Below are 15,849 nucleotides of genomic sequence, written 5' to 3' on the forward strand. Positions count from 1 at the left end.
CAGAGAATGGTTGTAGATGGTTGCCTCTCTGACTGGAGACCTGTGACTAGTGGAATGCCATTGTTGTTTGTCATCTATATTAGTGATCTGGATAATATTGTGGTTATCTGGATCAGCAAATTTGCGTGACACCAAGATTGGGGGTGTAGTGGCCAGTGAAGACGACTATCATGGCTTGTAGTAGGATCTGGACCAGCTGGTTGCTGGATTTTAATGCAGACAAGTACGCGGTGTTGCACCTTAGGAGGGATATACCAGGGTAGGATTTACACAGTGAATGGTAGGGCACTGAGGGCTGTGGTAGAACAGAGGGATCTTGGAATACAGGTCCATAATTCATTGAAAGTGGTGTCACTGCTAGACAGGGTCATAAAGAGAGCTTTTGGTACATTGGCCTTCATAAATCAGAGTGTTGAACACAGGTGTTGGGATGTTACATAAATCAGAGTATTGAATACAGGAAACACACATCAAAGTTGCTGGTGAACGCAGCAGGCCAGGCAGCATCTCTAGGAAGAGGTACAGTCGACGTTTCGGGCCGAGACCCTTCATCAGGACTAACTGAAAGAAGAGCTAGTAAGAGATTTGAAAGTGGGAGTGGGAGAGGGAGATCCAAAATGATAGGAGAAGACAGGAGGGGGAGGGATGGAGCCAAGAGCTGGACAGGTGAATGGCAAAGGGGATATGAGAAGATCATGCGACAGGAGGCCTAGGGAGAAAGAAAAGGGGGAGGGGGGGAAACCCAGAGGATGGGCAAGGGGTATAGTGAGAGGGACAGAGGGAGAAAAAGGAGAGAGAGATAGAAATAAATAACGGAAGGGGTGCGAAGGGGAGGTGGAGCATTAGCGGAAGTTCCCACTCCCACTTTCAAACCTCTTACTAGCTCTTCTTTCAGTTAGTCCTGACGAAGGGTCTCGGCCCGAAACATCGACTGTACTTCTTCCTAGAGATGCTGCCTGGCCTGCTGCGTTCACCAGCAAATTTGATGTGTGTTGCTTGAATTTCCAGCATCTGCAGAATTCCTCGTGTTTGCGTATTGAATACAGGAGTTGGGATGTTACATAAATCAGAGTGTTGAGTACAGGGGTTGAGATGTTGCACTGAAATTGGTGAAGGACAGGTACAGAAAAAAATTATAAGAGTGTTGCTGGGTCTTAAGGATACGAGTTACAGGGAAAGGTTGAATAGGTTAGGATTTTATTCCCTGGAGCATAGGAAAATGACAGTCACACAATGGCTCTGATATCTAACATCATGAAGTGCTTTGAGAGACACATATTAACTACAGCCTTCCAGATAACTTTAACCCACTGTAATTTGCATACGAGTCTATGGCAGATGGCATCTCTCTGGCCCTACACTCATCTCGGGAGCATCAAGACAGTAAAGACACCCGGTCACATTGCTGCTTATTGACTTCATATCCACCTTCAATACTACAATTCCAAGCAAACTCATCACCAAACTCCAAACCCTGGGAGTCAATGCCTCCCTCTGCAACTGGATCCTTGACTTCCTGACCAACAGATCGCAATTAGTCAGGATAGACAGAAAAACCTTCACCAGAATGATTCTAAACCATGGGGCTCGAGAAGGTTATATCCCCAGGCCCCTACCCTACTCCCTGTACGTTCATGACTACATGGCCAGATTCTGCTCCAATTCCATCTGCAAGTTTACAGATGACACCACCACATATAATGATGAGTTGGAATATAGGAAGGAGATAGAGCTTAGTGACATGGTGCAATGACAACAACCTTTCCCTCAATGTCAGCAAAACAAAAAAGCTGCCATTGAATCAGAAAGGGAGACAGTACACATTAGTCTACATCAGTAGTATTGAGATTGAGCTTCAAGTTGTGAAGACTCAACATTACCAATAACCTATCTATCCTGGACCAAAAACATTGATGCCATGTCCAAAAGAGCTCAAAAATGCCCCTACTTCCCCAGGAGGTAAAAGAAATTTAGCATGACCCTGTTGACCGGTACCACAGAAATCATCCTATTGGGGTGCATAACAGCTTGGTATGGTAACTACAAGAAACTGCATGGACTTGGAAACACAGCTCAGCACATCATGGAATCCAGCCTGGATTCTGTCTCACTTCTCACTGCCTCAGGAAGGCATCCAGCCAAATCAAAGACCCCACCCACACCAGACACACTCTTCCACTGGGCAGAAAATACAAAAGACTGAAAACACAACTAACAGGCTGAAGGCAGCTTCTAACCCACTGCTATGAAAGGCATAGAACGTCAGTCAGGCCCTTCGGTCCATCTAGTCCATGCTGAACTATTATCCATCGCCCTACACCTGGACCATAGCCCTCCAAGGGCCTCCCATCCATGTACCTATCCAGATTTGTCATAAATGTTGAAACCGAACCTGCATTCACTACTTTACTGGCAGTTCATTCCACAATCTCACCACCCTCTGAGTGAAGTTCCCTCTCATGTTTCCCTTAAACATTTCACCTTTCACCCTTAACAGAAAAAAGCATTTCTGTGCAGGTGCAGCAAAGAACTTTAAAAAGCAGGAAGTTTATCGACTTTTTTTTGGTGATTGGAGTACCGCACAAACACAACAGAAGCGTTCCTCCGCAGGTCTGGTGAAGAGCATCTCCATTAAAGGGAGATACTGCCCAGCGGGGCGGTCATAATTGGAGTAGTCTGAGGCAGAGTAGTAAGGCTTTGGCTCAAGGAGGCTTCGGCGAGTTCAGGCGGAGGCAAGATAAGTTCATTTCTTATTTCTTATTCAACTCTAGAGAGAATAGGGGTATGTCTACAGAGCCAGTGTTCTGCTCTGGGTGTCAGGTATGGGATTTCCAGCAGACTTCCAGCCTCCCCGATGGCCACGTCTGTACCAGGTACATCGAGCTGCTGCTTCTCAGAGACCGTGTTAGGGAACTGGAGCTGCATCTCGATGACCTTCCGCTTGTTAGGGAAAGTGAAGCAGTGATAGACAAGAGTTACAGGGAGGTAGTCACCCCAAGGCTACAGGAGACAGATAAATGGGTGACTGTCAGGAGAGGGAAGGGGGAATGTCAGATAGTGGAGAGCACCCCTGTGGCCGTCCTCTTCAACAATAAGTACTCCATTTTGAGAACTGTTGTGGGGGGACGAACTCCTGGGGGAAAGCAACATCGGCCGTGCCTCTGGCACAGAGTCCGGCCCTGTGGCTCAGAAGGGTAGGGAAATGAAAAGGATGGCAGCAGTAATTGGTGACTCTATAGTCAGGGGGACAGACAAGCAATTTTGTGGATGTGAAAAGAAAACATGGATGGTAGTTTGGCTCCCAGGTGGCAGGGTCCATGATGCTTCTGATCGTGTCCACAGTATCCTGAAGAGGGAGGGTGATCAGCCAGAGGTCGTGGCACATATTAGTATCAATGACAAAGGTAGAAAAAGGGAGCAGTTCCTGATAAAAGGGAGTTAGGAAGGAAGATGAGAAGCAGGACTTCAAGGGTAGTAATCTCAGGATTGCTGTGAGGATAGGAATAGAGTGAGGTGGCAGACGATTTGGAGCAGGAGGAAGGGATTCAGATCCAGAAACAATCTACAACATATTACAGACCATTCGGCCCACAATGTTGTGCTGATCATGTAACCTACTCTAGAAACTCCCTAGAATTTCCCTAGCGCATAGCCCTCTATTTTTCTGAGCTCCATGTACCTATCTAAGAGTCTCTTAAAAGACCCTATTGTATCCACCTCTACCACCTTCGCTGGCAGTGCATTCCGCGCACTCACCACTATGTGAAAAATTTACCCCTGACATTCCCTTGGTACCTATTCCCAAGCACCTGAAAACTACGCCCCCTCGTGTTAGCCATTTCAGGCCTGGGAAAAAGCCTCTGGCTATCCACATGATCAATGCCTCTCATCATCCTATACACCTCCAACAAGTCACCTCTCATCCTCCGTTGCTCCAAGGAAAAAAGGCCGAGTTCACTCAACCTATTCTCATAAGGCATGCTCTCCAATCCAGGCAACATCCTTGTAAATCTCCTCTGCACCCTTTCTGTAGTTTCCACATCCTTCATGTAGTGAGGTGACCAGAACTGAGCACAGTACTCCAAGTGGGGTCTGACCAGGGTTCTATATAGCTGTAGCATTACCTCATGGCTCTTGAACTCAATACCATGGTTGATGAAAGCCAACACACCATACGCCTTCTTAATAACACTGTCAACCTGTGCAGAACCTTGAGTGTCTTATAGACTCAGACCCCAAGATCTCACTGATCCTCCACACTGCCAAGAGCCTTACCATTAATATTATATTGTCTCGAAATTTGACCTACTGAAATGAACCACTTCACACTTATCTGGGTTGAACTCCATCTGACACTCCTCAGCTCAGTTCTGCATCCTATTTATCCTGTGTCCTTGGATCCCATGCCTCCTTACTTTCTGAATTAGTCTTGCACGGGGAACCTTATCAAATGCCTTGCTGAAATCCATATACACTACATCCACTGCTCTACCTTCATCAATGTGTTTAGTCACATCCTCAAAGAATTTAATCAGGCTTGTAAGGCACGACCTGCCCTTGACAAAGCCATGCTGACTATTCCTAATCAGATTATGTCTCTCCAAATGCTCATAAATCCTATCTCTCAAGGTTTCTCCAACAAATTGCCCACCACTTTCTGCATAAATGTTACCTCTTCTGGGGCAAGTGGGGCCTGTACCAAAGGGACGGGTCACACTTGAATCCCAGGGAACCAATATTCTTGCAGGCCAGTTTACCAGAGCTGTTGGGAGTGGTTTAAACTAATATGGCAGGGGGGTGGGAACCAGTATGATAGAGCTGAGGATGAGCCAGCAGGTTTACAAGTAGATGATGGATGTAACATGAATGTAAGGAAGGACAAGCCAACGATTGGGTACGAATACAGACAGAGCAATGAGTTAAGTTATACCACTGAGGCAAAATTCAAAAGGATGAAGAATGCAGGTGCTGTATCTAAATGCACGTAGCATTCGGAATAAGGTGGACGAACTTGTGGTGCAATTAGAGACCCGCCGGTATGACACTGTGGGCATCACTGAGTCGTGGCTGAAAGAAGGCCATCGTTGGGAGCTTAACATCAAAGGATATACCTTGAATTGAAAGGACAGGCAGGTAGGCAGGCAGAGGTGGTGGTGTGGCTCTGTTGGTAAGAGATGAAATTACATTTTTAGAAAGAGGTGACGTAGGGTCGGAGACTATTGAATCTTTGTGAATGAAGTGAAGAAAATGCAAAAAAAAAATTATGGGAATCATATATAGGCCTCCAAATAGTAGCCAAGATGTGGGGTTGAGATTGCAAAGGGAGCTGGAAAGGCATGTAATAAGGGTAGTGACACAATTGTAATGGGGGATTTCAATATGCAGGGGATTGGAAAAATTAGTTTGTGTCGGATCGCAAGAGAGGAAATTTGTTGAATGCCAATGAGATGGCTTTGTAGAGCAGCTTGTGCTTGAGCCTACTCGGGGAAAGGCTATCTTAGATTGGGTGTTGTGTAATAACCCAGAACTTATTAGGGAGCTTAAACCCTTAGGAGGAAGTGATCATATATGATTGAATTCATACTGCAATTTGAGAGGGAGAAGCATAAGTCACATGTATCAGTATCGCAATGGAATAAAGGGAATTACAGAGGCATGAGAGAGGAGCTTGTAGATGCATGGAATTATAGAGGCAGGAATTATAGAGGCACGAGACAGAGAATTACAGAGGATTGGAGGAGGAGATGACAGCAGAGCAAAGATGGCTGAGGTTTCTGGGAATAGTTCACAGGTGCTTGATAGATATGTCTCATAGAGGAAGAATTTCTCAAAAGGCAGGGGTATTCAACTGTGACTGACAAGGGAAGTTAAGGACTGCATAAAAGCCAAGGAAAGGGCATATAAGGGAGTGTAATGCCCTTGTTCACATCTTTACTGTTATGCTGCGGGTACAGCCCTTCAATAAGAGCAGTCTGTTCTGCTTTCAGCCTGTTTGGGTTATTGTTGAGGATAAGGGATGATGTGGAATGTGTGCCATCCAGTCAGGGAGGATTTCTTAGCGAGGAACACTGAGGTTGGTCTTGGGGTTAGTTTTTTGTTCAGCGGGAGTTGAAGAGAGAACATGCTGGGGAGGACTGGTGGTAGGATATGACCCGGTGGGAGACCCGTTTGTTCGAGATGGATTGGGAGCGACGTTTGGAAGGTGGTGTGTGCTTTCAGAAGATCAAGATCAGCTGCAACTTGTACACATTGGACTGTTTAATTAGAATGGGTCCTTTGCTTTTTGTTTTTCTTTACTAACCCTTCAGTCAAGATTCATGTATATAATTGCCTTAATAACTCTGTTATTTTGTGGCACTACTTGTAACAGGGTAGCAAATTACACAACAACCACACAAACCGGGATTTGAGGCAGGAGAGCTGTTTCAATCTCAAGAGTTTGGCGGGACAGGAGAGTGTTTTCCCAAGACTTACACAGCCAAGGAAACCGGAGGATTTCAGTAGCAAAAGTGTGTGGGAAGTTGGTTGATTGGGAAGCTTTTAAAATCCAACAAAAGGCAACTAAAAAATCTGCAACAAGAGAAAAAAAGAAATCTGAGTGCAATAAAATAAAATAGGATATCAAGTTTTTTTCAGCTGTATAACAAGTAAAAGGGAGTTGAGAGTTAATATTGGACCACTGGAAAATTATGTTGGTGAGGTAATGGGGGACAAAGAAATGGCACATGAATTTAATGCGTACTTTGCATCTGTCTTCACTGTGATAAACACTACCTGTATGCCAGAGGTCCGTGAGTGTCAGCGAGTAGGAGTAAGTGCCAATGCTATTACAAAGGAAAAAGTGCTAGGCAAACTCAAAGGTCTACAGGTGTGGCCAGTGTTCTGTAAGATTCTGGAGGTCTCTGACCAGCGGTGTGTGATGGCTTTCTGCAAATCTGTGACAAGTGTTGTTCTGTGGGGTTCTGGAGGTCTGTAACCAGAAGTGTTGGGTTCTGGAGGTCTCTGACCAGCGGTGTGTGATAGCTTTCTGCAGATCTGTGACAAGTCGTGTTCTGTGGGGTTCTGGAAATCTGTCACCAGTGGTGTTCTTCAGGTTGCTGGAGGTCCGTGAATAGTGGTGTTCTGGAAGTCAGCCACAAGTGGTGCTCTGCAGGTCTGTCACTAGTTGTGTTCCAACAAGTTACTGGAGGATTGTGATTTGTGATATTCTTTAGGGTTCTGCAGGTCGGTGAGCAGTGATGTTCAGTATGGTTCTGGAGAGTTCTGCAGGTCTGTGACAAGTCGTGTTCTAGAGGTTCTGCAGGTCTGTGACAAGTGGTGTTCTGGAGAGTTCTGCATGTCTGTGACAAGTGGTGTTCTGGAGAGTTCTGCAGGTCTGTTATAAGTGGTGTTCTAGACAGTTCTGCAGGTCCGTGACAAGTGGTGTTCTGCAGAGTTCTGCAGGTCCGTGACAAGTGGTGTTCCGGAGAGTTCTGCAGGTCCGTGACAAGTGGTGTTCCGGAGAGTTCTGCAGGACCGTGACAAGTGGTGTTCTGGAGAGTTCTGCAGGTCTGTTATAAGTGGTGTTCTAGACAGTTCTGCAGGTCCGTGACAAGTGGTGTTCTGCAGAGTTCTGCAGGTCCGTGACAAGTGGTGTTCCGGAGAGTTCTGCAGGTCCGTGACAAGTGGTGTTCCGGAGAGTTCTGCAGGACCGTGACAAGTGGTGTTCCGGAGAGTTCTGCAGGACCGTGACAAGTGGTGCTCTGGAGAGTTCTGCAGGTCTGTGACAAGTGGTGTCCTGGAGAGTTCTGCAGATCTGTGACAAGTGGTGTTCTAGAGAGTTCTTTAGGTCTGTGACAAATGGTGTTCTGGAGAGTTCTTTAGGTCTGTGACAAATGGTGTTCTGGAGAGTTCTGCAGGTCTGTGACAAATGGTGTTTTGGAGAGTTATGCAGGTCTGTGATGAATGCTGTTTTGTAGGGTCCTGGAGATCTATAACTAGTGATGATCTGCATGTCTACGACTAATGGTGCTTTGTTGGGTTCAGCAGGTCTGTCACCCACATTGTTCATTTCAGGTTTTAGAGATCTCTGATCAGTGGTGTACTATAGGTTTCTGCAGATCTGTGACTAGTGCTGTTCTGTAACAACTGGTGTTCTGAGGTACCTGACTAGTATTGTTCTGGATTGTTCTGCAGGTCTGTGACAAGTATTGCTCTGTGAGGGTTCTGGAAATCTTTTACTAGTGGTGTTCTGCAGGGTCTGGAAGTCTGTCACTATTGCTGTTCTTTAGGGTTCTGAAGATCTCTAACCAGTGGTGATCGATAGCTTTCTGCAGATTGGTGACAAGTGGTGTTTTGCAGAGTTCTGGAGGTCTGTAACCAGCTGAAGTGTTGGGTTCTGGAGGTCTCTGACCAGCGGTGTGTGATAGCTTTCTGCAGATCTGTGACAAGCGGTGTTCTGTGGGGTGCTGGAGGTCCGTGAATAGTGGTGTTCTGGGGATCTGTGATAAGTGGTGATATGTAGGTCTCTCACTATTGTTCTGTAATGTTTTCGAGGTCTGTCACTAGTTGTGCTCGACGGGCTTCTGGAGGACTGTGATTTGTGGCGTTCTATGGGGTTCTGGAGGTCTGTGACTAGAGGTGTTCGGTAGGGTTCTGGAGGTCTATGACGTGATGTGAGGAGAGGTAGGTAGAGCTGAGGAAGCAGTGCGATTGCAGCAAGACTTAAGACTAATTGGAAGAATGGGCAAAAAAGTGGCAGATGGAATACAATGTTGGGAAATGTAAGATAATGCATTTTGGTAACAGGAAAAATAATATGGACTATTATCTAAATGGGTAGATGATTTTCAAATTTCAGAGATGCAGAGGGATTTAGCAGTCCTTGCGCAAGACTCACAGAAGTTTAATTTACAGGTTGAGTCTGTAGTGAAGGCGGCAAATGAAATGTTGGCATTTATTTCAAGGGGAATAGAATATAGAAGCAAGGAGATAATACTGAGCCTTTATGAGACACAAGTCAGGCCACACTTAGAGTATTGCCAACAGTTTTAGGCCCCACATCTCAGAAAGGATGTGTTGTCATTGGAGAGAATTCAGAGGTTCAAGAGGATGATACAAGGAATGAAAGGGCTAACTCATGAGGATTGTTTAGCAGCTTTGGGCCTGTACTCACTGGAATTTAAAACAACGCGGGGGGTGGGGGATCTCATTGAAACCGACTGAACGTTGAAAGGACTAGATAGGTGGATGTGGAGAGGATGGTTCCTATGGTGGGTGGATCCAGAACTCGAGGGCACAGCCTCAAAATTGAGGGGTGACCCTTTGGAACAGAGGTAAGGAAGAATTTTTTTAGCCAGAGAACAGTGAATCTGTGGAATGCTCGGCCACAGCTGCAGTGGAAGCCAAATCCGTAGGAATACACAAGGCAGAATTTGATCATTTCCTTCATCCGTCAGGGCATCAAAGCTTATGGTGAGAAGGCAGGTGTATGGGGTTAAGTGGGATCGGGGATCAGCCATGATGAAATGGTGGAGTAGACTCGATGGGTGAAAGGCCAATTTCTGCTCCTATGTCTTATGTAGGGTTCCAGTAGTCTGACCAGTGGTGTTCTGCTGGATTCCGGTCGTCTGACCAGTGGTGTTCTGCTGGGTTCTGGTCGTCTGACCAGTGGTGTTCTGCTGGGTTCTGGTCGTCTGACCAGTGGTGGTCTATTGGATTCTGGTCGTCTGACCAGTGGTGGTCTGTTGGATTCTGGTCGTCTGACCAGTGGTGTTCTGTTGAGTTCTGGTCGTCTGACCAGTGGTGTTCTGTTGGGTTCTGGTCGTCTGACCAGTGGTGTTCTGTTGGGTTCTGGTCGTCTGACCACTGGTGTTCTGTTGGATTCTGGTCGTCTGACCAGTGGTGTTCTGTTGGATTCTGGTCGTCTGACCATTGGTGTTCTGCTGGGTTCTGGTCGTGTGACCAATGGTGTTCTGCTGGGTTCTGGTCGTCTGACCAGTGGTGTTCTGTTGAGATTCGTGACTAGTGAAGTTCTGTACTGGCACCTTCATTGCTTGCGACTTATAACGATGAAATGTATTAAAATACAGGTAGGCATAGAAGTGATATCATTGTTGGTGTTGTCGATGGTGTAGAAGTTTGCCAAAGGATACAACGGGATAGAGATCTGGTGCCGATACAATATGGTCAGAGAAAGCACGGCAGCACCTTTGCTTCCTTACAAGTTTCTAAAGATTCAGCATGTGACTAACTAACTGGTACAGGGGGCAGGACTTCAAATTCTTGGATCATTGAGATCTATTTTGGGGGAGGTATAACTTATACAAAAACCATGGGTTACACCTGAACTCAAAGGGTACTAATATACTGGCGGGATTGTTTAATATAGCTGTTAGGGAAGGTTTAAACTAAGTTGGCAGGGGGAAGGAAACCAAGGTGTAAGGGTCGAGGAAGAGGAAAATAGAAGAGTCAAAGAGTCAAAGGGAAAATAGAAGAGTCAAAGCTACTGTGCAGCAAAGATGGCAAGAAGGACAGGCAAATGAATAGACAGGATAATTTGCTGTGCAATAGAAATATAGTAAAATTTGTAACAGATGCTGATCTAAATGTACTGTACTTAAATGCACACAGCATTAGAAATAAAGTGGATGACCTTGTACAGCTACAGGTTAAAAGATATGACATTGTGGCAATCACCGAGTCATGGCTAAATGATGGATGTGATTGGGAGCTGAATGTCCAAGGATACACAATGTACAGGAAAGATAGGAAGGTAGGTAAAGGGGGTGGCGTGGCCCTGATGGTAAGTAACAATATCAAATCTCTAGAAAGAGGGAACATAGGATCAGAAGAGGTAGAATCCTTATGGGTCGAGTTAAGAAATGGCGAGGGTAAAAAGACACTAATAGCAGTTATATACAGGCCTCCAAACAGCAGCCGGGATGTGGACTACAAGTTGCAGCTGGAGATAGAAAAAGCGTGTCAGAAGGAAAATGTCAAGATAATTATGGGGAATTTTAATATGCAAGTGAATTGGGAAAGTCAGGAAGGTACTGGATCTCAGGAGAGGGAGTTTGTAGAATGCCTACGGGATGGCTTTTTGGAGCAACTTGTCCATAAGCCCACCAGGGAATTGGCTGTTTTGGATTGGGTGCTGTTTAACGAACCTGAGGCGATTAGGGAGCTGGAGGTAAAGGAACCCCTTGGAAGTAGTGATCATAATATGATTGAGTTCAGTTTCAAATTTAAAAAGGAGAAGCTGGTATCAGGTGTATCGATATTTCAGTGGAACAAAGAAAATTACAGTGGTATGAGAGAGGAGCTAGCCCAGGTCGATTGGAAAAGTAAGCTAGATGGAGGGATGGTAGAGCAGAATTGGATGAAATTCCTACAAGAAATAAGGAAAGTGCAAGAAAAATATATTCCAAGAAAAAAGAAAATCATGAGTGGAAAAATGGCACAAATGTGGCTAACGAGAGAGGTTAAGGCTAAAACAAAAGCAAAAGAGACGGCGTACAAGGAAGCAAAAATTAGTGGGAAAACTGAGGACTGGACGACTTTTAAAAACTTACAGAAGGAAACTAAGAAAGTCAACGGGAAGAAAAGATTAATTATGAAAGGAAGTTGGCAATTAACATGAGTTTTTTTTAATATATGAAGAGTAAAAGAGTGACACGGGTAGATATAGGACCGATTGAAAATGATGCTGGAGAAATTATAATGGGTAACAAAGAGATGGCAGAGGAACTAAGTGAGTATTTTGCATCAGTCTTCACAGTGGAAGACATTAGCAAAATACCTGATAGCCAGAGGTCTCAGGGAATAGAATTAGGTACTGTCAAGATTACTAGAGTGAAAGTACTTGGGAAGCTAAATGGACTAAGAATAGATAAGTCTCCCGGACCAGATGAGGTACACCCACGGTTTCCGGAGGAGGTGGCTTTGGAGATTGTGGAGGCATTGGAAATGATCTTCCAGGAATCAATGGACTCTGGCATGGTTCCGGAGGACTGGAAGGTCGCAAATGTAGTTCGGCTGTTTAAGAAAGGAGGAGGCAGCAAAAAGAAAATTACAGACCTATTAGTCTGACATCAGTAGTTGGACAGTTATTGGAGTCGATCCTCAAGGACGAGGTTATGAAATACCTTGAGGTGCATGACAAGATAGGCCCAAGCCAGCATGGTTTCATGAAGGGAAGATCCTGCTTCACCAACCTATTGGAATTTTTTGAGGTAATCTCAAATAAGATTGACAAGGGAGAGGCTGTGGATGTTGTGTATTTGGATTTTCAAAAGGCCTTCGATAAGGTGCCGCATAAGAGGCTGCTTAATAAGATGAGAACCCATGGAATTACAGTAAAGATATTGAAATGGGTGGAGCATTGGCTGATAGGCAGAAAGCAAAGGGTGGGAATAAAGGGATCCTATTCTGATTGTTGCTGGTTACTAGTGGTGTTCCGCAGGGGTCGGTGTTGGGGCCGCTTGTTTTTACAATGTATATCGACGACTCAGATTATGGATTAAATGGTTTTGTGGCTAGGCTTGCGGATGACACCAAGATAGGTGGAAGAGCAGGAAGTGTTGAAGAAATGGAAAGGTTGCATAGAGACTTGCTCAGTTTAGGAGAGTGGGCAAAGAAATGGCAGATGAGATACAATGTAGGGAAATGTACAGTTGTACATTTCGGAAGAAGAAATAATCGGGCAGATTATTATTTAGATGGGGAGAAAATTCAAAAATCGGAAGTGCAAAGGGACTTGGGGGTCCTTGTGCAGGATACCCTAAAGGTTAACCACCAGGTTGGATCAGCAGTAAGGAAAGCGAATGCTATGTTGGCATTCATTTCAAGAGGAATAGTGTATAAGAGTAAGGAGGTGTTGATGAGGCTCTATGGGGCACTGGTGAGACCTCATTTGGAATACTGTGTGCAGTTTTGGGCCCCCTATCTTAGAAGGGACGCACTGATGTTGGAGAGAGTTCAGAGAAGATTTACAAGGATGATTCCTGGCATGCAGGGGCTAACATTTGAGGAGTGTTTGTCGGCTCTTGGACTGTATTCATTAGAGTATAGAAGAATGAGAGGGGATCTCATAGAAACATCTTGAATGTTGAAAGGGTTGGGCAGAGTAGATGTGGAAAGGCTGTTTCCCTTGGTGGGTGAGTCCAGGACAAGAGGCCACAGTCTTAGAATTAGAGGGTACCCATTTAAAACAGAGATGAGGAGAAATTTTTTTAGCCAGTGGGTTGTGAATTTATGGAATTCGTTGCCACATACAGCTGTGGAGACCTGATCATTGAGGGTGTTTAAGGAGGAGATTGATAGGTATCTATTTAGTCAGGGTATCAAGGGATAAGGGGAAAAGCCGGAAATTGGAACTAGATGGGAGAATAGTTTAGCTCATGGTGGAGTGGTGAAGCAGACTCGATGGGCCAAATGGCCTACTTCTGCTCCTTTGTCTTGTATGATCTTGTGATGCCATCAAAAAATTTGATAAAGTTCTATAGATTTGGAGTGGAGAGTATTCTGACTGGCTACATCATAGCCTGTGTGGTAATACCAATGCCCTTGAACAGAAAATCCAGCAAAACGTAGTGGATACAGCTGTCCTGCATAAAGCCCTGCCAACCATCGTGCACATCTACACAGTGGTGTTGCAGGAAGGCAGCATTTACCATCAGCGACCTCCACCACTCGGCAGAAACCCTCTCTCACTGAAGAAGGTACAAGAGCCCCACCAGGTTCAGGAAGTTATTATTCTTCATCCATCAGGCTTTTGAACCAGAGGAGATCATTTCACTTCTCCATCATAGAATTTGTTTTTCTTCTTGTCTTTTGCACTTTAGATGTTTGTCCATATTGTGTGCAGTTTTTTGATTGATTGCATTGCGTTTATTTGTGTCTACTGTGAATGCCTGCAAGAAAATGAATCTCAGGATTGTATATGACTATACATATGCAGTTTGATAATTACCTTGCTTTGAACTTTGATGAAATATAATAGACAAATAATTAAGAGGAGGAGAGGAGAAGCAGCGCGCCGCATGCGCAGCCCTCCGATGAAAATGATATTGTATCCGTTAAATAGGGGCCGTGGACAATTCTGATTTGATGGAGAGGGACGTGAAAGCACAGAGGAACATCTGGAGAAATTTCTGAAACGCCTGTTTGCTGCTATCGTTACTGCGCAGTCGGGAATCTTTCGGAGGGAAGGCCTCAAAATCCACGGCTTTGCCTGCTGTTGGCGACCGACAAGGAGGTCGAATCATTCGGACAGAGATGGCACTCAGTACTCGGTGTCGGAGAGCTGATCAGAGCTCAAAGTTTTCGGATGACTCAAGAGTCGGATTGTGGTCGGCATGGCAGGGAGAGTTTTTCTTCCTTCTCATGTCTGCGTGAGATGTGGGACATTTGAGAAACTTTGAACTTTATTGTGATCATGGACTTCAAGTTATGGTATTGTTGTAACTATATGTTATAATTATGTGGTTTTGTTAGTTTTTTTCAGTCTTGGTTTGTCCTGTGATTTGTGATATCACACTGGAGGAAATATTGTATCATTTCTTAATGCAAGTATTACTAAATGACAAAAGAGGACTACGTGTCTTCATAATCTAATTGCTTTAGATACACAGAGGGAGGAGTGCAGGAAGCCAAAGGCAAACTTCCACTGGCTACTCACACAGCTCACACTGTAGTCCATGTGCTTGGGGGATCTTGTTCAGGCGTACCATCGGAGTGTTGCCCACCTTACTCAGGACACTGGGCAGGATGTTCGGGAGCGCAGACCTGGAAGAGCAAGAGACGAGAGACCACTCAAGTTAACACTCACAACATGCTGGAGGAACTCAGCAGGTCGGGCAGCATCCATGGAAACGATCAGTTAACGTTTCGGGCCGAAACCCTCCCCCCTTCAGTGCTGCCGTGTTGTGAGTGCTGCTTTGACCTCAGCATCTGCAGAGTATTTTGTGTTTACAGACCACTCAATCTCGCTCACTCACTGACCCGTCAGCAATCTGAGTGGGCGGGACTGATGAAACATCGCGCACCAATCAGAGAGAGAGCGGTAGCCCCCACACGAACCAATCACAGTGAGGGGCGGCACCTCACTGCGGGAACCAGCTTATCTGAGAGCCGGTTGTGGTCCAGTTTAACAAACCGCCCGCGCACACGCGCCCCCAACAGTCACTCGCGCACGCACAGGCACCCCCCCTCCCCCCACGACAGTCACTCGCGCGCGCACCCCCACCCCCCGGGCAGTCAGTCGCGCGCACACGCCCCCAACAGTCACTCACGGGCTCCGGTGCGGGTGGGGGCTCTTCCCCGGGGATGTCCCCAGGCTCCAGGTGCAGCGGCTCGGCAGGTCGGGTCGTATCCAGTGGCGCTCCGTCCCGTTCAACTGCGGTTCCATGTCTGCGGGCAGAGGAGCGGTGAGAGCGGTCCCTCTCTCCCACCCGGTCACCACCCGTCAACCGTCATCTCAACCCCCCACCCAGGCGCCTCTGTCCCTATCGGTGCCAGCTCTCCCTCTCTCTCTCCCCGGGGCCCCGACCCCTCCATCTGGTTCCCCCGGCTCCCTTTCCATTTCTCTTTCGAAACCCGGCCGGCCCCTGCGCATTCTTCCTCCCGGAAACGCCAGACCCTGATCCCCCTCACCAAGTCTCCGAGCACACTCTTCACTTCATCTCACCCTCACCTTCCCCTCCGCCTCTCCGTTTCTCCATCACCCGCTCCGCTCCGCTCCGATCCTCTTCTGATACCACTTCCGGTTTGCCGGTCACTTCAGGAAAACTCTCAGCTCCGCCTCCCACTGACAATCTGTTTACTGATTGGTAAATTCCGATCCGTGTCCTCCAATCATCGCCGCGGGCG

At 46.2% G+C, this 15,849-nt stretch overlaps 1 protein-coding gene across 2 annotated transcripts in view; it reads right to left on the reverse strand.

Annotated features, from left to right (window-relative positions):
* The window catches only part of cbsa (cystathionine beta-synthase a), an 82,967-nt gene extending 67,124 nt beyond the window's left edge, over positions 1-15,843 (reverse strand). Inside the window, exons 1-3 of one of the 2 annotated variants that reach the window (XM_072259801.1) lie at positions 15,674-15,780; positions 15,273-15,390; positions 14,660-14,766 (exon numbers count right to left, since the gene is read on the reverse strand). In XM_072259801.1, the coding sequence (XP_072115902.1) occupies positions 14,660-14,766; positions 15,273-15,390; positions 15,674-15,701 (253 nt within the window). In that variant the 5' untranslated portion in view covers positions 15,702-15,780. Of the gene's footprint in view, positions 1-14,659; positions 14,767-15,272; positions 15,391-15,673 lie in introns of both variants that reach the window. The other variant, XM_072259802.1, reaches the window with a different exon arrangement.
* Between the last annotated feature and the right edge of the window lie 6 nt (positions 15,844-15,849).

The sequence above is a fragment of the Mobula birostris genome, chromosome 6 (genome assembly GCF_030028105.1).
Source record: "Mobula birostris isolate sMobBir1 chromosome 6, sMobBir1.hap1, whole genome shotgun sequence".
Lineage (NCBI taxonomy): Eukaryota > Metazoa > Chordata > Chondrichthyes > Myliobatiformes > Myliobatidae > Mobula > Mobula birostris.